General features: G+C 45.4%; 2 protein-coding genes across 2 annotated transcripts in view; both read left to right on the top strand.

Annotated features, from left to right (window-relative positions):
- The window catches only part of EPHX1 (epoxide hydrolase 1), a 330,376-nt gene that overhangs the window by 107,694 nt on the left and 198,182 nt on the right, over window positions 1-24,500 (top strand). The gene's annotated exons all lie outside the window — the stretch shown is intronic.
- LOC127015255 (histone H3.3A) lies at window positions 15,979-22,800 on the top strand. The gene is made up of 4 exons (XM_050895069.1): window positions 15,979-16,078; window positions 17,566-17,720; window positions 19,220-19,373; window positions 22,163-22,800. The coding sequence occupies exons 2-4, from the start codon at window positions 17,593-17,595 to the stop codon at window positions 22,289-22,291; spliced, it is 411 nt and encodes a 136-aa protein (XP_050751026.1). The 5' UTR covers window positions 15,979-16,078; window positions 17,566-17,592; the 3' UTR covers window positions 22,292-22,800.

The raw sequence follows: 24,500 nt of genomic DNA, 5'->3' as shown, positions 1-24,500 counted from the left end.
CTTAGTAGCAGCATGGGCAAGGACTGTTGCTCACGGCATAATCTGCCCGCTTCAGCTCTGCCTCCACCCGAGGAGGGCTCCCCTGCCAGGGGTGCACCTGGCACACTGAAAATCCCGTTAGCAAGTGAGATAGGTGCCTATGTCGGAGCTGGCGGCTAAATTTGGGTCTTAAGCGTCGACACTGCTTTAAAAAGATGGGGCTTGTTGGCTGTTCCAGAAAGTTTGGTGCTGTGGCTGTCCCACCCTTTTTGCTTGCGGAAGAGCCGTGCTGCTTTGCCAGGCCTGTGTGAGCAGGGATAGGTAGCTCTCGTGCCTGGCCGTCTTAAGTTGGTGTAAAAAAGGAGGAAGCTGGGAAACAAAGAGGCAGAGAGGTGACATGACCCAGAAGTGGGGACTTCACACACACATGTAAACAAATTAGTAATAATTTAATTAAGGGGATCTCCCCATGGGCTTGTCTTGGCCAGCTCACAAACTTCACTCACCCTTTCTTACGCTGCATTAATTTTAGCTAAAATGTTTTCGCAAAGCATTTTGACCCAGTCTAGACAATCTCTTACTGTCTTTCTATAACAAGTTGATATTTTCGAATTATGTGTCGTGTTGTCACAGTGCGACCATTTAAACCTGATGTCTGTGTAGCCTGGAAAAGCTGTGGTTATTTTGTGCTGGACTGGGCCCAAATTCAGTCAACGTTATATTTTAAGTCATGTGGTACTACTTGTTTCATTTATAATCACATGCCTTATCTTTGGAATGCCACCTAACGTTAAATACCACTAGATTTGGGCTATTTTTATTCATAGGCGGTATCTGATTGAAATGTAACTGGCCGTGTATGAGGTATGCACGTATACGTATGCAGATGAATAAGTATTTTCTTAGATCTGTGGGATTTCAGTTGCATTCCGAGGGCATGATTCATTTCCTCCTCTGAAACTCCGGCTGTTGGCGCTGAGGGCGTGGAGCTTGCCAGTACAGGCCAAATAGGCGGAGTTGTCCAGGAAAGAATTGGGCCACAGGACTGTCCAGTGGACGTGCTGAATCAGTGTAATTCACAGGTTGTTTGATCCACGTCTTTTCTGAATGTTTTGAACTACTCTTATATCTGTGCTGATGAATTCCTGGCCCTAGTGAGCACTGACTGAATTATAATTTCCCAGTGAGGAGTACCTTAGCTAACACAGCTGCCATCATAGGGAAAAGAGGACCAAAAAAGAGGGCCCACTGCACCCCGAGAGGAGGTGTGCATCAATGACAGCTGTCATTCGTAACTGACACCTGGATTCTGCCTGCAGGTACATGCTATAGCTGTGATACACCTGTGAGCACGAGAGCTGACAGCAGTAGAGTCATACTGACATAAATCAGGCCCTTTGCAGATCATACACTGCCACCTTGCAGGTAGTTTTGGGCTACTGATGCCATAGTCGGTTCTGGGTGGCTACGTCCACCTGGCTATGCGCAGATCCTTGCACATAGTCAGGCTACAAGCAAGTGACATCTAATAGGCAGAGGAGCAGTTTTCTTTCAGCTTGGTCCTACAGCAGTGCTAGGTGTATAGTCCCCATTCTCATGATTTATGCAATGCCGTTTAGCTAGTGCCACATTAATGTCAGTGGGCGAGTGTTCCTGTCTCTCTTGTTCTTGATTATACTTCTATTCCTAGAACTCATCAAAAGCCTATTGCCTTGCTCCTCACAAAAAAGTCTAAATAAGTCAAAAAGGCTGTTGTTATAATTTCCCATTTGAAATGTATTTTATTAGAAATGTTATTCTCTTGATAAAACAATGATCAGTCTCTGATTCTGCAGTGGTGTTTTAGACTTAATTAATAAATCATGCTTGCCACTTTTCATTTAGAAAGGATTTTACAGACATAATTAATTAAACCTGACAGTATCCTTGTGGGATAAGTAAGTACTACGACTTTTTAAATAGTGACACTTAGGCAAACTGGTTATACTACTTTCTCAAGTCAGTGGAAGGACCAAGACTAGAATTTAAAACTTCCTGCTATCTTGACATAATTTAAGAGAATTTAAGAACTACCCATCCTTTTCTTATTTCATTCTGATATTCATGCATGTGATGCCTGAGTTATTGGGTGTGGTTCTATGGCCTATAATATGCAGCGTGTTAGACTAGACTATTTTCTGCTTAAAATCTATCACTTGATTTAATGTGGAACAGAGTTTTTACAATATCTCTATCCGGAACCATCAGATGTGTAACTGTCATAATGCTGCTATTCATTCATTCACCCTTATTGTTTCTTCCAGTATATTCCGTTTTAATAGTAGTAGCAGTGCTTTATAGTGCTTAATAACGGTCTGTCAAGACCAAGATCACATTATGCAAGACTCTGTACTGAGAGAAGGTGTAAGGTACTCATTGGCCCTTGAATTCTAATCTGCACATGAAAGATGCCTGTGGGAGTGAAGAACACAAAAACAGTTGTTTGCAAGGTACCCAGCTTAACAAAGGATGGGTCAAAAGTTGCTCTGATAAGAATTCAATGTTTCTCACTTCTAAAAGTGTTCCTGGACATAGGCAGAGAAAGGATGAAAGATATCACTTAAAATATGAAACAGATGTGTATGTTCCTTGTAGAATATTCTAAGTGTGCAAAGATACTAACAAAGGTAAATTTTGTCCACCGAAGTCACTTCAAGAATTTGAAAACATGTCTTTTAAGAGTGGGTTTTCCCTCTGCTAGACAGTCGGTCGTGTACTATCGTATATATGGAGACTGGCTCATCTGGATATATTTTCTTTTACATTTTAATGGTATCCCAAAGTGTAAGTTGTAGATAATATATTTGCAAGACTTAAATGTGTTACATGCTTTCATAGTATTTTTGCATGGAGGGTCAGGACAGAATGAAAAGAAACCTTTGTGTGCCTGTTCTTAGGACAATAATTAAGATGCTGTATGACATGAGGGAACATTTTTTACTTCGGATACTATGACATCATACTGTTTGACAAAAATGTAATTAACCACAATGAATCTAAGTTGATATTTGTAAGTGCAGCTCCCTGCCAAATGTCAATAGTCATCTGCTTCAGTTTGTGTCATCAGCGCAATGGGTAGAGACAGTGTGTTAAGATACTTGATACCGGGTTGGGAGCAGGTGGGGGAGAAATACAAATGTTACATTACTTATATTACCCATGTATTAATACAATAGCTACTGTTAAATATATTTATTGTCTTACAGTGAATGCCTAGATATCAATCTCCTAATAAATCTGTGGTGAATAACTGTATTTTATTCTTCTTATAGCCCACAGTCGGCAATAATGCAGATACTTAGACATAATCAGGATTTAAAAATAGCTGTAAAACTGGTTTTGCCCTCACATTAGTCCCTTTGTTGTGCTTAATATCTTTGTCTCCATCCTATGCAAGGATGTCTAAACTGTGATCTCTTTCAGGGAAGGAACATGTACTGCTCTGCACATACGTATGTACTGAACCTGAGAAACTAAGGTCCCTTTTTGTTTGGCCATAAGTATCATCAGCACAGTTGGTCTTGTTACTGTTAATAATAATAATTTTAAATTTGGCAGTAATAATTTGAGATTAATTGGCTAATTAGACAACCAGGTAATACCGTAGAAGTTAATACTTTAGATTCTAAGATTTCCTTAACCTTGTGTCTCCTCTGATGCGCTAGGCATAGTGCTTAGATTTGGTCTGTTCTGATTAATTTTAACTGAATACAGCTGAAGAGTGGTGAATGGGTTAGTTGTAGTGCACAGTATATTTTATAGGAAAACAATACCAAAATAGGTCTCTGCCTCTCTACTTTTGCTCTCCCTGTAATGAAGCTAACTGCTTTTAATTATAGCTTGCAGAGACACTGTGCTGAATTACTTAATCTCTGTGTAAGGACTGGATTCTAGTTTCTTAATTGGCGTCTGAATGTTTGGCAACTTCGCAAAAATCCAAACCTAAGAGTGAGCATATTGTACGAGATGTGTATTATGTATGTGGTAGATCTCTATTACCTGTCAGACCCCTATGCCTTAAAGTTTTTAAGAAACAGGAGAGAGTGAACGTTGCATGCCCTTGCAATGTGAGCTTTTCATCCCATTGTGACACTGTGTGCAATAATTTGAAGCTCCTAGACCAAAGTAAGTTATACTTTTCTTGAAATGATCAGCTGAAGAAAAAAAAAAAGATCAGGTATCCTCATTTGTTTTTCAACTGAGATGAAAGTTGATTTGGAAATGTTCCTTGCTAAAACTGAAGTTGCATTTCCAGTAGTTGGGAGGAGCTCCCAAATTACATTACCCCACCCACATCTGCTTGCTTTCAGTTTACCTGGGGAGATTCTACAGAGAAACTGAAGGAGAGAAGGAGGACAGCAACAAAAGGGAAAGCACACAAGGACAGGTCTAAAAAGACAGAAATTTAAAGCAGAGTGCCTCAAGTGGGTAAATCCTCATTTTGGTTTATGTTCAGCAGAGATAACACGTGGTTAGCAGTCTGTGGCATGTTGTGGGTGTTCATAAATCCTGTTTAAAGCAGATCATGTCACTGATCGTTTGTCCCTTGATAAAATATTATGAGTCAGATCCTCAGCTAGTGTAAATTTTCAAAGCTCTGTTGTCTTGAGGGAGAAATGTCTGAAGTTAAGGATCCAGTCTGTAGTGGCCTCATTCTTTGGGTGCTGAGTTTGGCATGGCTTCCTTTTGACTGGATCATTATAAGCCCCACTTACACTCAGACGACATTCTTGTAATAGTAATATTTATCTCCTTGTGTAGCGGATGTTCTGCTAGCTTAAAGAGGACCTACAAATGAGTAATAATGGATGCAGGTTTTTCTTTGTTTCTCTTTAAAAGAAATCGTACAAATAATTTTTAGGGAAAATGCTTGGGTTTTTTTGGTTTTATACAGTAAGTTCGAGTTGAAGAATACTGACATTATAACATTACAGACGTGCGTACCTTCTTGTTGGCTCGATATTGAAATAGTTTGCCATTTTGTTTATACAACATTGCTGTGGTTTAACCCCCACCGGCAACTAAGCACCACGCAGCCGCTTGCTCACTCTCCCCCGGTGGGATGAGGGAGAGAATTGGAAGGGTAAAAGTGAGAAAACTTGTGGGTTGAGTTAAAAACAGTTTAATAGGTAAAACAAAAGCCACGCATGCAAGCAAAGCAAAATAAGGAATTCATTCACCACTTCCTATCGGCAGGCAGGTGTTCAGCCATCTCCAGGAAAGCAGGGCTCCATCACGTGTAACCGTTACTTGGGAAGACAAACGCCATCACTCCGAATGTTCCCCCCCTTTCTTCTTCTTCCTCCTGGTTTATATGCTGAGCATGACATCATATGGTATGGAATATCCCTTTGGTCAGTTGGGATCAGCTGTCCCAGCTATGTCCCCTCCCAACTTCTTGTGCACCCCCAGCCTACTTGCTGGTGGGGTGGTGTGAGAGGCAGAAAAGGCCTTGACTCTGTGTAAGCACTGCTCAGCAGTAACTAAAACATCCCTGTGTTATCAACACTGTTTTCAGCACAAATCCAAAACATAGCCCCATACTAGCTACTATGAAGAAAATTAACTCTGTCCTAGCCAAAACCAGCACAAACACCTTTTTGCACCCATGCAATTGAAATTAAATTGTTAGTATGGTGTTTAAGGAATCTCACTGGTGTATTTTGGACTCCCCTCCAGTGTTTCTTCTAATCCTTTCCAAAATAGAGGTAATTATGTGTCATCTATGAGGAATTTGTAATACAGCATGCTATGCCCCTTGAGGATCTTTCTTAAGTCATATGTATGTGAGGCCTGGAAAAATCATGTCCTCACATGGTTATATTTGAGTATTAGCAACATGACAATGGTACAGCTGTGCATTTGTTCCTTTGTGTTCCTGTCTGACTTGGGCTCTGGCCTAGAAGTGATGTCGGTGTCAGAATATGTCAGATTGCTTGCTTCTCAAAGCAGGGCTATGAAGAAGTCTTGCCAGTGTGTGAAAGTTACAGTTGGAAAAATCATCTTGACGATGGTTGGTTTTTTCTTCCCTGTTGTTCTTTTGTAGCAGGAAGTTACAGGAACAGTTTGTCAGGAGAAGCCTTTATGCCACTTGAACCATGTCTCATGTCTGCAGAACTGGGCATGACACCGAAGTGTGTCCACTACATGGTTTATGCGGGCGTCCCTTTACCTGTAAAGGCTCTACAAGTGATCTTGTGGTTCTCGTAACCAAGAATTTTAAATATTGCAGATGTGGCATGACCAATCTTTCTGGGCCTCTGAGCCACATACCACACTTTAGGACTGCCAGACAGCCAGCTCGTTCTTCACTGAACCAAGGGAGAAGTGCGCTGTGTGCTTTCTGCAGGTGGGAAATGACAGTGGCTCCCAGGAATGCTAGCTTTCCATCGTGGGTCAGGGCTAGGCTGAAGGGTGTAACGTCAAGATGTAATGAAGTGTGTAATGGCAACTTCAGTAGCATCTGATAAACTACTCCCTCGCACAGTGGGGATCTATCCTACATAACCACAACGCCTCCATTGGATGTGGGACAGAGTGCCAGCATGGGAGCTGTGCTTTAAAACCTTGTAGCCCAGGGGAAACAGGCTGGCAACCTCCCCTGTAGTTCTTTGTTGCTGAGGTTTCAAGTGGTGCTGCTTCTCTGCCTCTGTCTTGAGATCCGTGTTCTGCAGTCCATGTTAAACCCAACTGATGTTCTCCACTTTCGTTGCCTAGATTCTGGCTTGTATTTTAACATCACTTGTACACTTTAAGTAGTAGTGCCAGGAATTAGCATGCAAAAATTGTAGCGAGTCCCCACAGAACGTAAGATTTGCCAGAATCATGCAATGTTAGCACATGCTAAATTTGTGCATTCTCGTTTACCTTCTGCTGCTTGTTTGTTTGTTTTGATGGGTTTTGGGCTGTTAGGGGATCAAGCTTGTCTCTGCAAGCACAACTGCCTGACACTTTCTTTAGAATTCAAAACCAAAAGATGAGATTTTGATGTTATCACCTGTCTGCAGGGATTTTGGGCTTTCAGTAAAAATCCCCAAACTCACTGTAAAACTTAAGACGGAATTTTTGTTAGCAACTGACTAAGACATACAAGCCATATATGAAGAACTGGTGCTGCCTGACAAATTCTTCTCGTACACCAAGGATCACTGGACTCCTTTAAAGCAGCTGGGCCCCATGAAAGTGGCTTTGCAGTACCCACAAAGACAGTGAGGCTTGGCAGGCACCATTTGATCAGGAGGAACTACCTATTGCCACATCATTTCTTTGCACCCTTGCTTCCGGCTCTCTTCTCTGTCACAAGAGATGTGTGGTCAGAGCGTGTTTGGGAGCCAGGAACTTCTAATTCTGGCTCTAGCACTGTCGTCTTTGTGATGTGAAAGCAGGTATATGGGCATTTTTAAAGGATTTTTAAAAAATAGCCTCTAATTGGGGTGCCCACATCTGGGTAGGTAGTCAAAGGCATACTAGGCCTGATTTCAGAAGCAGTAAATACCTGTGAATCCTTTTATTCTCAGCTGGGATTGTAGATACTCAACAATGAGTAGTCAGGGCAAGTTAGTTCTTCTTTAGAAGGCTTGAAAGTGAATTGTGTTACATAAGTTTCTAAGCATTAGGAAACTAATGAGAGGCACTAAAATTAAGCGCTATTCTTAATAGCAACTGCAGTTTTCACATTGAGATGCCTTATGAGATGCGAATTTGAGAAGAGGAGGAGGAAAACTGAAGAAAAATGATCTAAAAATGTGGTACAGTGAAGCATAGTCCACAGACTGTGTGGCTTACAAAGAATGTTGGGAAAATAGGAAGCTTTCATTTCTTTAAAAAAAACCCAAAACTCTGTAGTCTCGTAAGACTGAAAATAACTTAATTAATGTTCTTTGCTGTCGCTTTAAGATATACTGCCTGCCACCCCGTCTTCTCTTTCCCTTTTCTGCTCTCAGGAGACTAGTTCTCCAGAAACTGGGTTTTGAGATTTGGGAGTGCTTGTTAAGAAAGATGGGATATGGCAGAACACTTCACAACTGTGTTAGGGTCAGACCTCAGAATAATATTTTCATTTCTGAGACCCTTGCTCAGCTGACTTTCACAAATGAGGCTTGTGAAGCATCAGTGCCATTTCAAGACAATCTTACTCTTGTGCTTTTACAAGGAAGAAGCAGATCTATTTTGAAAGTAACCAGTCTACAGAATATTGTTCCAAATAAATTATGATATTGGGCATCATACCTGATATTTTGGTCTGCTGTTTGCTGTTGGCGCCTGAATATTGTGGTCTGTGCTGTTTGCATTGTACTAAAGTATGGCTGAGTTTCACTCTGACTGCTATCCCCAGCGCCCTCATGAAGAAGAGATTCATATCTCATGAGATTACCCCACTGAGCAAAGAAATGAAATAAATAATACTACTCTTTTAGTTCTGTCAAGTATAGTAGCTCATAGAGCCTTTCAAGGCAGTGTCAGCATGGGCTAGATACTGCATTAGTGCATAAAAAGACATCCTTTACAAGAACTGCGCTGCAAAATGAGGCCAATGTGAGCCTAATGGGTGGTGGAAAACAGTGAGCCTTTTTTTTCCCCTCCCTAATGCAAGCCTGCAGGGGTTTGTTTTCCAGCGTGTGTGAGTCTTGGGGCAAATCAGCTTGCTGAAATTCTTCTACAACAGGAGCTCCGAGTAAATCACTGTAGTAGTAGGGATCTTATTTGGGAACCAATTAGAGCTTGTGCTGGTTGTTTCTCCTTGGCAGCTTTAATGAATCTATCAACACAGAAGTACTGGAAATAAAAGATTTTACAGTAGTCTCCATTAGGATGAAGCCCACGGGCTATCCAGTTCCTTCCATAGTACAATACAATGCTTCAAGAAGACAGAAAAGGTTGTTATGATAACTTAGTCATGTGTGGAGAACCAGGAGAGCTAAAATGAGTTTAGTAATTTTATTGTACTGTAGCTTTAGGAAGAACTATTCCCCGGAACAATTGCTCTTCCCTATACTGCAGAAAATCTTGCAAAAGCCCGCTTGAAATGTGTCTGTCAATGCAAACCAACTCAAGCAGGTACGGTAAATTTCAAAATCTTGTTTTATCATTACAGAGAATAAACTCCCTTTTCTTTTAACTTGTCCACCAGTCCTTTCACCCAATGCCTTAGACATATTTTTATAACTAAATTTCACAGCGTATCTCTGAAATACATTATGACATTTGATCATATTTTATCTAAAAATCGCAGATACTCCTTGTCGTATCATATAATTTCTGGCCTTTGGCAAGGCTGTACAATAACCTCACAATTATCTGTTGTACCCCATTCCCTATCTCGTGCTAGGACTCAGTTTCTGTTTCAGTTAACCCTTTAGTGCACTCCAAACTGATAGTATCTGTTTAAGAAAAATAGCGTAATACTGTCCTGAGAAATGGAAGAAGAAAAGGCATAAGCTTAGGGAAGTCAATAAGAAGCTGGAGTTCTCTTGACAAGGGGAGGTCCGTGACTGTGTAAACATGTAGTGCTATCTTTATTGTTATTTTCCTTTATGGTCCCCATACATTGAAACAAATGAGAATATAATTATCCAATATTAAGCACGTGAGTCACGCAAAATGAAAACATAATATGAAATAGAGTATGGCTGCTTAAAAAGCTACCTCTGTTTCTGTTTAGGGTTTTTATAGTGTCAGTATAATAGGAATACTGCTATTTTGGTGTAATATTTCAAGTCCTGTTTCCACCTTAAGATAATGAACTGTTGTATGCAAGCCCTTCAAAGCTGATAAGAAAAAATGGAGACTGTGGTTACAGCTACAATGCCTCTTATGTACCTGGAACTGTTCTTAGCTGTGTATCAGGCAACTAAAGATATTTTTAACTTCCAGTCTTTAAAAGGCAATAGACTTTTTTTTTAATTAAAAAGATATTAAAATATTAAGCATATTTAAAAGGCTATTATAAATAAACAAATAAGCAAACAAGATAGGAATAGGAGTGGAGCTTTGGGATGTCATTATAGGGTACTCTTACAGGTTTCTTGTGTAGCACTCTTTCCACCGGAAGAAACTCACTAGACCATGGAAAAGAAAGAATTAGTGCTATTTTATGTAATGTTGTTTAGTCTTTCATGTTCTGTAGGACCTCATTAGAAGGATGAGAGATGAGTTCCAGCAGTGCATGTATGTTAATAATAGGCAGTACAAATGAGATTATAAGAAGAGAATCCTGGATGATACATAGGGAATTAGAGCCAGGAGTCCATATATAAAAGCAGGCATGTACTCAGTGAAACTAAGCACTTGAAAGGAACCACAAAGGTGGAGGCTGAGTCAAATTCATCAAGCCTGCTAAAAATTAGTGATAATCCAAAAAGAGAAGCAAAATCCAGGAGTCCTGAGTTTTATTCTCTGAGCTATTGTAGGCTTATTTTCACTCTCTTAGAACTTTGTCCTTGAAATTCCTTTTGGGAGAAACTTTTCATTGAAACAGTGTAAATTAAAAAAAAAAAAAAAAAAAAGGTTGGAGGAAAAAACACCAGAACAGATTTACTGCTCTTGGGTTATGAGATGTTAGAAAAATGCAGTTTGTCTCCAAAATAGATTGTTCTGAATCCCCTGCACATATGTGATGCTCGAAGTGTGAAAAGAAGTACCTTTGACAGGACTGACAATTTTGCATTTTAAAGTAGCTGTCTCTTTTAAGCTTTCCTAAAGAACCCAGGATTCCCAAGAATTTTTTCATGTGGCACATGTACTCTTTCCTTATTATTTAAACAGGAGGACTTTCCTTATGGATCAATCTTCAGGGAGACACCAGCACGTGTGTAAATTTAAAAGTATGTATCTTCCATTGAAGTTAATGGAGCTTGAGAGGTGCTTAAAAGTAAATGTGTTTAAAAGCTTTCTTTAAACAGCGGGGCCATAATGTCTAATGTATGTGAAGTATTTTAGAGAACTGCAAAAGGCAAAATAAATGATTAAAAGACCCAATGAAAATAGATGAAAGGGAGGAAAAAACTGTGTCTACTACTATTACACAACTTCTTATCTGTATTTCCAGTAGGTGCCAGTCTCTACAGATAAGTGTACTATACAGCTGCTAGTTTTGGCTGGTGTATTTTTTGCCTATATATTGACAGAGAGTGCATGTATCTATCATTTTTATTATTTATACTATGTGGTGTAAAAGGCAATCCAGCATATCAAAGAACTATGCGTTACAATGGCTGCTATTACAATGATATAACTCCTGTGGTGTACGAATTCATGACATAGAAAACTTCAAAGTAAATAATAAAAGAAAATTATTTACACAGAGACAAAATTATTGTAAATAATGTTGAGGTTTTTAAATGACTTGTACTTTCCTTCCTAAGGGCCAATGATTCCTACCCTTAGTAACATTCTAGTAAAAACACTGGAAATAGTTTATTTTCATCTTTTATGTAGAAGATTATTTAGGAATACATTTAAGTCCATGCCAAAATGTACCATTAGTACAGAGTTAGGATTACAAATGTTTTCATTCTGCCAAAATACATCTTAAGAGGAAGGTAGTTGAAAAACTTGCCAGCATTTTGTACTTAGATTTTACTTTAGTTTCCAGGAGAAGTTGTAACCGTATAGCAGCCGCAGCCAGAAACTGGGTGGCAGGCTAGCCAGGACTGGAGTGAGGATGAAAAACACTGGACTGGACTGGACTGGACTGTTGAGGATGGAAATTGGAATTGGCTAGGAAAGGCTGTCCAGCCTGGGAGCTGCAGAAGGAAACACAGCAGGCATGGCACTGGGACTGGTTGAAAAACTAGGGGAAGGTGGGAACGGTTTGGTGTGAAAATCAAGAGGATGAAAGATGGGGATAGGGTCAAGCAGAAAGGTGGTGAAAAATGAAACAGCCTGAGCAAATACATTGAATCAAGGATGATGCGTAGGGAATATAAAATCATAAAATGGCCAGCAGGCTGGGAGCTGGGACAGGGAATAGGAGTGAGGTCGCAGAGCTTGAGTGCAAAGGGTGGCTGGAGGTTCGATGAGTGAGAGAAGAGAGATGGATCTGAAGGAGAACAGGAAGGGAGAATTGGGTCTGGGAGGAGCAATGTGGCAGTAGGAGTCAAGTGCGTGTTGTAGATAAATAAAGCTAGTCTTTTATACTCCTTTCCTCACTGAAATGTCTGTGTAGCTTTTTACATAAAACAAATAACAACCCCAACTTCCCCTGGGACCTTTCTCTGCTGAGTTGGAACTAGACTAAGTCATTTGGATTTTTGTCATTGTGCTTTTGGGGGGAGGATAGGAAAGAAGTATTTCTTCTTTGATCAGAGGCCATTTGGAGTTTGGTGATAAACTGTGAATGTCTCTGGTAGTGGAAAATCTTTTTCAAATGTTTCTGAAAGATACCTGCGATGTTGCTTAAAAACAACCATACTCTGCCCTCACTTACTCTCCTTTGTCCGGATGACCTCAGAAAAGGCACGCTTCATCTGCTCCGCTGCGTTTTGTTCTGGGGCTTGTACTCTGTGCTGAAGCAAAGGGAAGCGGCTGCTGCAGTCGTTTGTAGATCTTCATGCGGTCTGTGATGTTACTGGGGTTGATCTGTTAGCTCTTTGGGCCAGTGCCTTATACCGGCATTTGAAGCTGAGTAGGAGCTGTTTGGAGGACTTGAGCTTGAAGCCTTTGCTCCAAAGCAACGCTTCTTTTTTCAGTAACAATTTTGAAACAGTGTTTTCAGCTTGATACAGTGAGTTGCAACTAATCCAGCCTGATGTGAAAAGTGCCTGCCTTCCTCTGCCCAGAGTCTCATCTGCCAGATGAGAGTTTCCCAACAAGGTGAAGGGGAAAGAGAGTATTTTGGAAAACGTATGCTACTTGGACAGCCAAAATGAGTATGAGCAGTGGAAATCTGCCTCTTTTTGCTGAATGAGGGCTGTGTACTTTCTGTGAAAGGTGCTAAAACCATCTCGGACACCTTCCGATTTGAATGTTCCTTTTCTATCCGGTATCGCTTGAGTCTTCTTTGGCTCCAATCTGGACCAGCTGTTTTCTGTTCTAATCTTATTTCCCATAGCAATCTGGACATGTTTGCGGCAGCGGTGGTTACGCTGGGTGAGGATGAAGTACTGCGGTTGTCCTCGGCATGTTGCTGTTGGTTAAACCGGTGGGATCTCATTAGGTTAGATTTCTTCATGGCCACTTAGAGATGCTGAAGGGTGGAAGATCCCTGTGGTCTGCAGAGATAAACGCCTTTGGAAAGGAGGAGCGGACGCTTATCAGTGCTGCCAGCGAAAGAACAACGTCTGGAGTCTTTTCAGTGTTGGGCCAGCTCTTTCTGCAGTGTCCTGTTGGTGCACAAATAGCATTGGTGGTAAAGAGCTTCAAGGGCTGCCCCAGGGTCGTGCCTGTTCCCATAGCCCTGGAAAAGCAGGTTTTTAATGGCGTTAGTCAGCAAGGATGGAACGAGGGTGCAAAAGTTGATAGTATTGGAATAGTTTTTCCTTATCTGGGCTTTTCGTCGGTGTCAGTGCAGGCGGTTAACAGGTAGCACACCTTAGTCCTGCCTGCGGTGTTTCGTAAGCGTTTTAAATCAGCCAGAAGTACTAGCGGCAGGGCAGGCAGCAGCGCTGGGGTCCTAGAGGAGAGAGAAAGACTTGCTCGGTCCCCTCTTTCCCGGAGGAAAACACTTTCGTTCGCTGTGGGCGCCGCGGCCGGGCTGGGCTCCCCGCGCCGAGCGGGCAGCACCGGGGCCGGGACAGCCCCCGCGCCCCGCCCCGCGCCCCGCCCCCGCCCTCGCGTCACGGAATTCCAGGGCGCTTCCGCCAATGGCGGCGCCGGGCCAGCGGCAGAGGGCGCCGCGCCAGCAAGCCGGGCGCTCGCGGGGGGCACGTTCGGGTGCCACCCGCGCGTGTCAGCGCCAGCCCCGGGGCGGAGGGGGGGGAGGGGCGGGGGCAGAGCGCAGCTCTCCGCCGCTTCGCCGCAGGTAACCTCAGGGCTCGGTCCCGCCTTGCCCGAGTCCCGGCGGGGAAGCCAAGGGAGGGCCGCGGCCGGTGAGGGCGGCGGGGACAGCTCCTCGCTGCGGGGGAAGGACGTGGGGAGTAACTGGGGAGCGGTGAAGGCACGGCTACTTCACGTCCGAGCGTGGTCGGAGTTAAAGCCGACAGGGATGATCTATGAATTATTAATCTCCGGGCAGCTGCGTGCAGCTGGGAGCTAGTGCTGCCGGCTTTTAACTTTTCCAGCTGCTCGTTATGGGATGCGTGTGTTATGTTGGGAATCGATGCCAACTTCGGTGCCCGGCTTTTAGGGTTTACGGAGTATTTGCAAATACTCCATTGTATAATGCTGTACAGCTTTGAGTTCTCTTTCTAGCTATCCGTTAAGGTGCTGTTCTCTCATAAAATACTATCAATAGATAAATAACTCCACTAATTCTTCTGTAAGTATAACTAAAATCCTTTGTGGTTTCTTTTTCCTGACAGTCACCTCATACGCTCACTGTAGGGTCAGAGGTGTATGTCTGATACGTCTACAGCAGTCTGTGTAGTGCAGCCCGTTGTGTTTATTTGCGTACCAAAGCAGCCTGTATCTATTTTAGCAGGGTGTTCTGCCCACGATAACGCTCTTTTCCTCGTCAGGTTTGATTAGCCCCGAGCGAATTGCTCTGCTCACGTGGCTAAACTACTTCTGCTGCTGGAGGTGGCTTGGATGTCTCTGCACAGAACTGCATTACGTCATCATCCATAATAAAGATTTTGCGAATCGAATACAGCTCCTTCTTATACCTAAATGACAGAGAAAATGGTGGCACCAGTTTGTGTGAGTACAGAGTTTGGCTCTGTGGTTGAAATGTAGTTAAGAAAATTGCAAGTGACTGTTCGGTCATGTTAGAGTAGAGGTGACTTTCCCATAGGGCGTTTCATTTCTGACATTAACAGAAAATTAAGAGTGAATTTTCTCATTAAACAACATGGCAGCTGATACAATGGGGTGGGATCCGCTGGCGCTGACAGTGCTAAACTTCCAGTTGCTTTTCTAATAGCTGTATTTCAAACTTGAAATAGTTTGGCAGCACCGATACAGGGGATGAGACTCCTCTTCCTTCCCAAACCTCAGATTCTCCTTGTGAACCATTGTGTCTGCGGTTTGTTTCCGAGTCGGAAGTGACCCCGGCAGTCCCCTCCTGCTGCTCAAGCTCTTATTTTGCAGAACGAGGAAAATGGCACTTCCTCGCTGGGTTAGCTCTGACGGGCCTGCTTACAGTGAGAGTTTTGGTGTCGCTTCTGTGTAAAGAAAGAACAAACCCCCAAAAACCAAAAAAACCCACCCAAAACCAGTAAGATGGGCTCTGGGGGATGACGAGGTGCCTTGGACTTTGGCGGGGCTAAGAGCCAGGCCTAGCTTTCTCTGCAGCGCTGGCCCACCTCCCAGCCGGGTGCTGGCAGCCCTGTGCCCCGGCTCCCCCGGGGCTTGTTTCCCGGGCCCCTGCCCTGCCTGCCGCCCGCCCGGTGGGTACGACTGGCGGGGGACCGGGCGTGCCAGCCGCTGGGGGCTGAGGGGCTGCCGGCCGGGCGGGGCGGGAGGACGAGGGCGAGGGCTGCCGGCCCGGAGTGCTGGGCTCGGGGTCGGCGGAGGCCGCCCGCCCCGCTCCGCTCCCCGCCCGCGGCGTTGAGCGGCCGTTGGCCCCGCCGTGGCCTCGCGCGCCCCCGGCCCGCCGGGAGGGGAGGGGGGGGCGGGGGAGGGAATCCCCCTCGCGCGCGCGGCGTGTCTTTTGTGTTTGTACACACGGCGCCGAGGGAGGGGGCGGGTCCGCGGGCGGGGCCGCGCCTTCCCTCCATTGTGCTCCATTGGCGGGCGGGCGGGGCCGGGGCGGGGCGCGGCGGGCGGGGGGGGCGGGGCCGAGCGGGGGGCCGGCCCTCCCGAGTCAGCCATCTTTCAATTGTGCTCCGAGCCGCCGCCGCCGCCGCCGCCAGCAGCCGCCGCAGCAGCAGCAGCAGCAACAGCAGCTCCGGCTCCTCCTCGCGCCCGCCCGCCCGCCCGCCCTCCCTCCCGCACGGCAAGCCGCGCTCGCCCAGCGGACGGGGTAAGTCTGGCGCCGCGCCCGCCGCCCCCCGCGCCCCGCCACCCCCCGGCGGCACCCCGCCGCCCTCCCCCGACCCTCCCCACAAACTTTTGGGGGGCTCGGGAGGCGGCGGCAGCTCGGGTCCCCTTCCCCGCGCCGCCTTCCCGGCGCAGCCCGAGCGGCTCCCTCCGCCGGCACCCCCGGCCCCGCTTCGCGCGGTCGTTGCCCCCCTCTGCTCCCCTCGCCCCCGCTCCAAACCCCCACCAGCAGCCTCCCCAGCCCCTTAGCTGCCTCCTCAGCCCGACATCCCCCCGGATCGGGGCTGGGAAGCGGCCGCAAAGAGGAGCCACTCGCCAGCCCAGGGTAACTCTCCTGCCTTCCTTCCCCTGCTCCCCACAGTTGTTGCTCAGCTTCACCATCTTGTCTCTTTTCTCTGGTCACCGACCATATTTTTTTTCCTATTGCATAAAAAACAATAAAAAGGGAAAGAAATTCGCCGAAGGAACGACCCAAACCCAACGCAATTTTTTGGTTTTCGAGTGCAAACTTTTCCGCTGCCTCCCCCTTCATCTGCACCCACATGGTTTGGAGTTCCTTGCGATTTTTTTGGCGTTATTTTCTGCAATTTATTTTTTCCTCCTTTGCAAAAGGACTAGGGCTGCATTTCGTGATTGTTTCCATTTTGTTCTGGGTCTGGGAGATGAGTTTGCCTGTGAGAGGCGCTTGGGAGCGAGGCGGCTTTGGGGAAGCAGTTACACAGAAAGAGAAAGACGGCACCCAAAAAACACCACCACCACCACCCCCCCCCCAAAAAAAAAAGTTTGTTGCTTTCTCGCACTTTATCCGGACCCTTTCCTTTTTGCACGATAAATGCCGATTTGCCTGCGGTTGCCGGTGGGTCGGGGAGCGCAGGCGGGCGGCGGCGAGCACCGGGCTGCCCGGCGGAGGGCCGGCGGGGGCCGCTTCTCCGCTTTCAGCCGTTCCGCCGTTTCGGAGGAGGTTTTCGCCGGGTGGAAGCGGCGGGTCGGGTGCCAGCCCCCCCGACGTTTGCCGGGCGGTATTTGCAAACACTTCGCAGGTGACGGGCGGCCGGCGGGGGGGAGGCGACAGCCGCCTCTCCGCGCCTGCTGGCGGGCGACTTGCTCGGCTTCAGCCGCCGCCGCGCTATTGAATTCGTGGGCAAAAAAACCCCCTGTATTTTAATATTCCGCGATCGGCAGACGTTTAATTTCTATTTTTTTTTTCTTTTTTCTTTTTTTTTTCTTTTTTTTTTTTTCCCCCGTTGGCGATCGGAGGCGTTAGGCGGCCGCGGGCTCCGAGGCTAACGGCTCGCCCCGCCGTTCAGCGGCCGCGGGCAGGGACGCCTGGCGCGGGGCGGCGGGCTGAGGAAGGGGGGTGGGGGGGGGGCAGGTGCCGGCGGGGGCGTGCGCTGAGCGGGGCGGCCGGCCCCTCTCCTTCCTTCCCTCCCTCCCTCCGTCCCTCACTCCCTCCCTCCCTCCCTCCGGCAGGTGTAAGGCAGCGACGTCGGCAGGAGCATGGCCCGCACCAAGCAGACCGCCCGCAAGTCCACCGGCGGCAAGGCGCCCCGCAAGCAGCTCGCCACCAAAGCCGCCCGCAAGAGCGCGCCCTCTACTGGCGGGGTGAAGAAGCCGCACCGCTACAGGTACGCAGCGCCGCGCAGAGGCGGCGCCGGGCCGGCACCGGGCCGACACCCCCCCCCCCCCCCCCAACTCCCTCCCCCCGCAGGGCCGGGGGGGGGCGGGGCGGGGGGGGCTTCTCCGCCGAGCTGCGCTCCGCCGCGCTCCCTCCGCGCCCGCTCGCTCGCTCCCCGGGGCCGCCCACCGGCACCGCTCCGCCGGCCCCCGCCTGCCGCAAAAAAACCATAAATGCCCAGCGCGGGCATCGACCCGGTATTTACCGTTAACCCCTTTCCGGGCGTTTCGGTATAGGCGCCTAAAAATCAACACCACCCCCGGTGAACGCGGCTCTGCTTTTTTGCCTCTTTTTTTTTTTTTTTTTTTTTTTTTTTTTTACTTCTGGTTATTGAAGTGCTGCAGCAGGGTTGTGCCGCCGCGAAGTTTATTGTTACCGGCGGATCTTAATTTACTCGTAGGGTTTGATCCGTCCTCGGCGCCGTTTCGGCGCTGATGGCCGTGCAGGGGAGGTGATCCGCCGCGCGAGGGCGCGACGTGTCCACGGATGCGCTGGGCCTCCCCGGATAGTCGTGCGCTCGGTTGTCCCAAATATAGACGTTTGTGCACGGGAGGGTATAGGCTAGAGCGGGTGGTCAGATCTTTTTGACAGTCCTCTAATAATGAAGTTTTCCAGTCCTTGCTCGGTGCCGAATGGTAACGGTTGTGCTTCAGCTTGCAGGGTGGTCTTGGGCTAGGTATATGTATTCCTTAGGGGGGGAAAAAGTGGATTGGGAGGGAGAAGCGGGTTTGAAACAGCGAACTTAATCTAAAAGTCTGTCGCTGTAGGCGGGAGGCAGAATTAATCGACTGGGAGAAAGGTAATAAAGCTGGGGTAGGAAAATGCAAAGTTTCCACAGAAATAAATGTGGTATTAATTTCACGAATGGACTTTGTATCCGCAAAAGTACGTTTTTAATGTGAATTTGTCGTTCTGACACCAAAACGAACACGAGGAAATACGCTGGATACTTTGTACTGATAATACAACGCAGAATATAAATTCTGTTAGTTCTGTGAGTGTTGACAGGGTCTTATGTCAGCAGGGAAGAAGAACCGGATTTCCCTTAAAATTGTGCTGGCTGTCAGGCTGATGGCTGGGGGGGGGTACCTGCGGTACAGCTGAACCAGCTACCTCACGGCAGCGTTGCCATTTGCCACGTCTGCACTGAGACGTGTTAGTGTCCGTCAGCTAACAAGCGCTGCCCACCGATTCCCTTAGCAAAGTCGGGGCCCGAGGGATCCCTGTGGAGGCCAGTGGAAGCTTGCACGGACCGATGGCGGGAAAACAGCGACCCGTTGCTGGTGGAACTGGCTTTGTATTGTAAACGCTGGGACTCTTCTGGTGAAAACAACGTGTATGGTGCTGAGTTCTGTTTAGATGACGAACCCATATGTTTAAGGTGATGTAGAATATGTTTTTGAATACTAACTTTTTTTTTTTTTTTTTTTTATTATTTAATTTTACAAGGCCGGGTACCGTGGCTCTCCGTGAAATCAGGCGCTATCAAAAGTCTACCGAACTTTTGATCCGCAAACTTCCCTTCCAGCGCCTGGTGCGTGAAATTGCTCAGGACTTCAAAACAGATCTGCGCTTCCAGAGCGCTGCCATCGGTGCTTTGCAGGTGAGCGTTACCGAGGGGAGGGAGCTCCCTCTCCGGGGGTGTGGGGGGGGCGTGTGTGTCCTGGGGGAAGGCTACCTGTCAGTAGGCAGGGCTCAGCGCTGTCCGTGCTGTCACAGCGAGGCACACCCCCCCCCCCCCCAAGCCCCCCCAAAGCCCCACAAACCTGGAGACTGAAGGTACGGGAGGGCTCCGCCTCCCGCCCCCATTGGCCAGGCTGTTTCTAGGGTTAGCCCCAGCTCCACCTGATTGGTGGAGGGGCTGCCGCGGTGGGCGTGGCCCCCCTGGCGGGGGTGGGGGGCTGATATAGGGGGATGCGCCCCGCGGGCTCCCTTTGCTCGGAGTCGACCTTGTGATGCCCTGTAGATACCATAGGCTAAAATAACGCAGTGACAGGTCAGCAGCTCCTTACAAAGGCTATATGTGTGGGGTTGGGGGGGGGGTGGTGGTGTTGCTTTTTTGGTTTGTTTTTGTTGGGTTTTTTTAATAGCGTCCACCCCTCGAGTAGTTGCGCTTGACAGAACAGTGCATCTTATTAAGACACTTAAGAGAAATCTGTTTCCTCTGTCCTCGAGCTTTGTTAGAGGCTTTGCCTTTGAAAGCTATGCAGTCTGAGTGGGAAGTGTCGTGTAAAGCTTGTTCTGGTGTGTCCAAATGGAGGTCTTGATATCCTCAAATGCTCTTTAAAGAAAAACAGCTTGATAAGCCACATCTAAACACGGTTAGGGAAATAAGTGCTTTTGTATGACGTAGTTGATGCTAGACACATTTTTTAATATATTAGTTAAATAACTTATTCAGAGTATATTGAGGGTGAAATATCAATTGTTCTTTCTGGCCCAAATTCCTGCATGTAAGTTAGGCCCCCTCCAAGACTCTGTTCTTATCGTGGGAACATTTTCCTCTTGTGATAGAAGGACACTCCCGATTAAAGATAGGTCTTTACTGTTCTTTCAGCTGTTGAAAGATTGTTCCAGAACCCATCTGTAATTGTGGAATATCTGATATGCAGGCAAAATGGTCTTTTTCTAGTTAATGGCTTCCACTTGATAAGGACCAAGACGTATGCCACGAGACCCTTTAAAATTGAGCATGTGCTTGGCTTCAAAAGGTGGCTGTGTGCATTTGCAAAGTTGCTGCTTTTGTTTTTAGTTGTTCTGTCTTCACTGCTGTGAATGAATGTGGTCGTTCGTAAGTCCTGATTCAGGACTTAAGATTCTTTTAGTCCTGATTCCTTTATCAGGAACTGCTTACTAAAATTTAGTCAGTAATTAATACATTTTTGGAAGGCTGAACATTCCTGGTTTTGCACTAAGGATTGTTGGTATAGAACTTGTTCACATACTAGTCCTAGTGCTTTCTGCTTGCATATTTGCAAAAAAAACCCGCAAACTTTTAACTCCTTTAGTACCGTGTTGTTTGTGCCAGCATGGCTTATTTGGTGAAGTGTCTTAACTTTTCATGTAGTGATTTAGCAAACCTGTGTTAGGGGAACTTATGGTACCCATATCCTACTGCATATGAAATGACTTACTAATACTACAGTCCTCATCTGCTATAATAAATATTTTTCTGTCTTCATATTAGATAAAGTTCCTGTTTAAAACCATAGATTGAACCTAGTAAGTTGATTTTTTGTGGTTCCTGGTAATGAAATGGTTCACACAAGCTGTTCTCTTGCATGTATTCTAGAAAGGGGGACCTCAACCTCCTTTCTGTAAGGGAGACCCATCGTTCCTGCCTTCTCACCCCAGCCGTGTGCTGTGTCCTGGTCCGTGTGCTGGTCTGATGCTGGCATGCCGAGATGCTTCCTAGGAGGTTGTTAGGTGTTAGAATTCTGTGTCAACCCAAAAATGTGTAAACAGTTACCATTGCTGTGCTGGGCTTAATAGCAGCTAACTTAACAGGAGCCAGAAGAATAATTAGGTCCAACTGAGCATCTGTCTAACCCAGAATCCTGTCTGCAGTTGTTCAGTAGCAGGGAAGACACTGTGGTCAGGGTTGTGGTTTTCCCAGGATAGGGCTTGTCCTTTGCGCTCCCAAGTGCTGACCCCATGATTCTCACAGATGTCAGGTGAGAACCTTCTGTGATAGTGGGGGGCTGTGCTGTGTGCCCCAAATAGACAGGAGGTGCTTAGGCAGTAAGAAAGTATAGGAATAGGACAAGTGTCTAATGGTAATTCTCTGACTGCTGTCCCGTTTTTGGTGATTCAAGGAGTTCCTGAGCTAAAGGAGTTGTTCTCTTATTTCTAATAATTCTCAGTACGTTTTTTCCTGCTGATTTTTGACTTTTGAGTTAAGCCACCTCTTCGGTATCCTGTGGCAAGGAGCTGTGTGCTCGAACCGTGTGTTGTGAAGGAATACCTGCTCTTCTTTTCCCTAGCACCTGCTAATTTCACCTGATGCTCAATAGCTCTTACTCTGAAGGGGCAGCAGACAAGTCACTCAAATAGTGTAACCCAGCCTTTGAAAAGAGAAGATCCTAAACAAACTAACCTTTTGATAAGATAACCCCTTACCCTGTGAAAGTCCCGTCATAATATTGGTTCAGTTGTGTTCTGAAGGATGTCTTCACCAAATGGCAGTAGTACGCAACTTTGATGTAGAGTATTATTTGGTGGTTTGTAAGAAAATGGAGGCTTTTATTTTTTGAGACTCTAAAACTTTTGATGTTTGTGAGTAATAGAGGTAGAAGCCTAAACTTAATGCCATGTTACATTGTACTTTGAATTATTATTTTTTCCTAGTGCTCAGAGAGTGAAAGTGTTCTTAACTCTTTTCTTCTACACTAGGAGGCAAGTGAAGCCTACTTGGTTGGCCTGTTTGAAGATACCAACCTGTGTGCTATCCATGCCAAACGTGTCACAATCATGCCAAAAGATATCCAGCTAGCACGCCGCATACGTGGAGAGCGTGCCTAAACTTCATTAAGATGGGTTTGTCATTCTTGAAGCAAAATCTTCTTCCTGTTATTGGTAGTAATGAACGTTAGATATTTTTTCCATGGGGTTAAAAGGTACCTAAGTATATGGTTGCAAATGGAAAAATAGGGGACAGAATTGGGTATTGGCAAGTTTTTTTTTCCATTTTCATTTGTGTGTGGATTTTTAATATAAACGAGGGGACATAAAACATCAATGCGGTCAAAAAATGTTTCAGTGAACAAGTTTCAACAATTCAACTTTATAAAAAAATTATAAATAAACCTGTCAAATTTTTCTGGACAATGCCAGCATTTGGATTTTTTTAAACAAGTAAATTTCTTATCAATGGCAACTAAATGGTGTTTGTAGCATTTTTATCATACAGTAGATTCCATCCATTCACTATACTTTTCTAACTGAGTTGTCCTACATGCAAGTACATGTTTTTAATGTTGTCTGTCTTCTGTGCTGTTCCTGTAAGTTTGCTATTAAAATACATTAAATGATGCCTGTTTTTAGTCTTGATTTTTAAATATTACACGTGGGTTGTATTTGATTAAAAAATAATCAGCCTTCCCTTCCCTTTTTCTCTCCAATAAGTGGCCTAAATACTTAGAGCAGATCTAGGAAACACTGGGGATACTACCTTGGCTGAAGTAGAGTATATGTGAGGGTTTTTTTAAGAGTGTAAAATTTCTGTCTGCTCCATGCGAAAGCGAGTTTGGTGAGTATATCACCGGGCAGAGTCTGGAGCTGGACTGAGCTCTCTAACTAAGCTACAGTGCTAAGAAAAAGTAGTTTTGTTGCTGTTTAGATTCCTTTCTTACTCAACTTAATGCTGAATTTGGAAGCATTTCTGATTTTCATGGTTTGTTAGTATGGTGTAAGTGGTGGGGCGTGGTGGTGTGGGGTTTTTTTGGTGTGTTTTGGGGTTTGGGTTTTTTTGTTTTGGTTTTTTTTTTGCTTGTTTTGTTTTTTTTAAACCCTTTTGCACTCTGTTACCTGGTTTCTCAGTCTGTAGGTGTTCACTTTTTGGTTGACTACCTTTCTGTTTCAGTCACACCCTCTAGCATGTTTGAGAGCTTAGTCCATGTGTGATTAGTTTCAGTTTGTACACTCCAATCAAAAAGACACTTTTGTACCATTTTTGTTAGTTACAATACCTTATAGAAGCAGTACTTAGACAGGAACACACATTTGAAACTTACTGTGTTTTTTATATTCCCCCCTCCCCCAACTGCTGATGAAAGTGCCTGTGAAGAAATTTACTCCTGAAATTATGTTCTGTAAAAGCTTGGTTTTAATTTTTCACCTGAAACTTGGTTAAGGATTCTGATGGACCAGTCTGGAAATGAGTTATGTGGTGTACTTTTTGATAGCTCTTGCAGATAATGAAATGAGTTACATAGGAGAAAATATGTAGGCAGTGAACAGATTTCACCTGTAGGCTAAGACCCCTACAGAGCTTATTTGCTGCTAACTTCTTTCAAGAGGTTCTGAGTGAGCTCTCAACACACGAGTGAATTTGTCTGAAGATTTCCAAAGAGGATTAATAGACATGTATTATCTGCTGTGGTATCTTCAACAGAGAGCCAAAAATTACAGAATAAATCACATTATTCATAAGTTGCTCGGCTCTAGTAATGAATGCTGTCTGCCAGGGTTGTGCGGAGTAAAGTCTATTTAAATGGAGTAGCTTGTCACAGAGAAAACTAATGCTAGACAAGATGTGATCACATCCTTTTGATGCCAAGCAGTTCATAGCTATCAACTAAAAATTAAGGAAGACTTGTCTTGGAGCATCCAGAACAACAGAAATATAAAAGGTGAGCAACTGAGACTTAACTGATATAAGATGTCACTTCTGTCTACTTGATAACAACCCTGTTAAACTTGCTATAAATGCATTTCAATATAATTAACTACTTGTTTTGTCCTGTACTTCGGAATTCTGTTTCATGCGTCAGTCAACAATGCTGCAGCTACCTACACAAAAAGGTAATTAGGCTGACTTTGTTGTTGTTTAATAACCTGGAACTGAAGTATTGATAAGGAACTTAATTTTTTCTTTCTTAGATATATTAGAAAACCAACTCTAGAGATTTTGGTACTCAAATGAAATACCAAGTTCTTTCTCTTAAAAGAGAGAATTGGAGTGAGGAATATCCCAGTTTAACTGACGATGCAGTTAAACTGTTAAAGGCAA

Source organism: Gymnogyps californianus, chromosome 3 (assembly GCF_018139145.2).
Source record: "Gymnogyps californianus isolate 813 chromosome 3, ASM1813914v2, whole genome shotgun sequence".
Lineage (NCBI taxonomy): Eukaryota > Metazoa > Chordata > Aves > Accipitriformes > Cathartidae > Gymnogyps > Gymnogyps californianus.
This window is presented reverse-complemented; position numbering and strand designations above follow the sequence as displayed.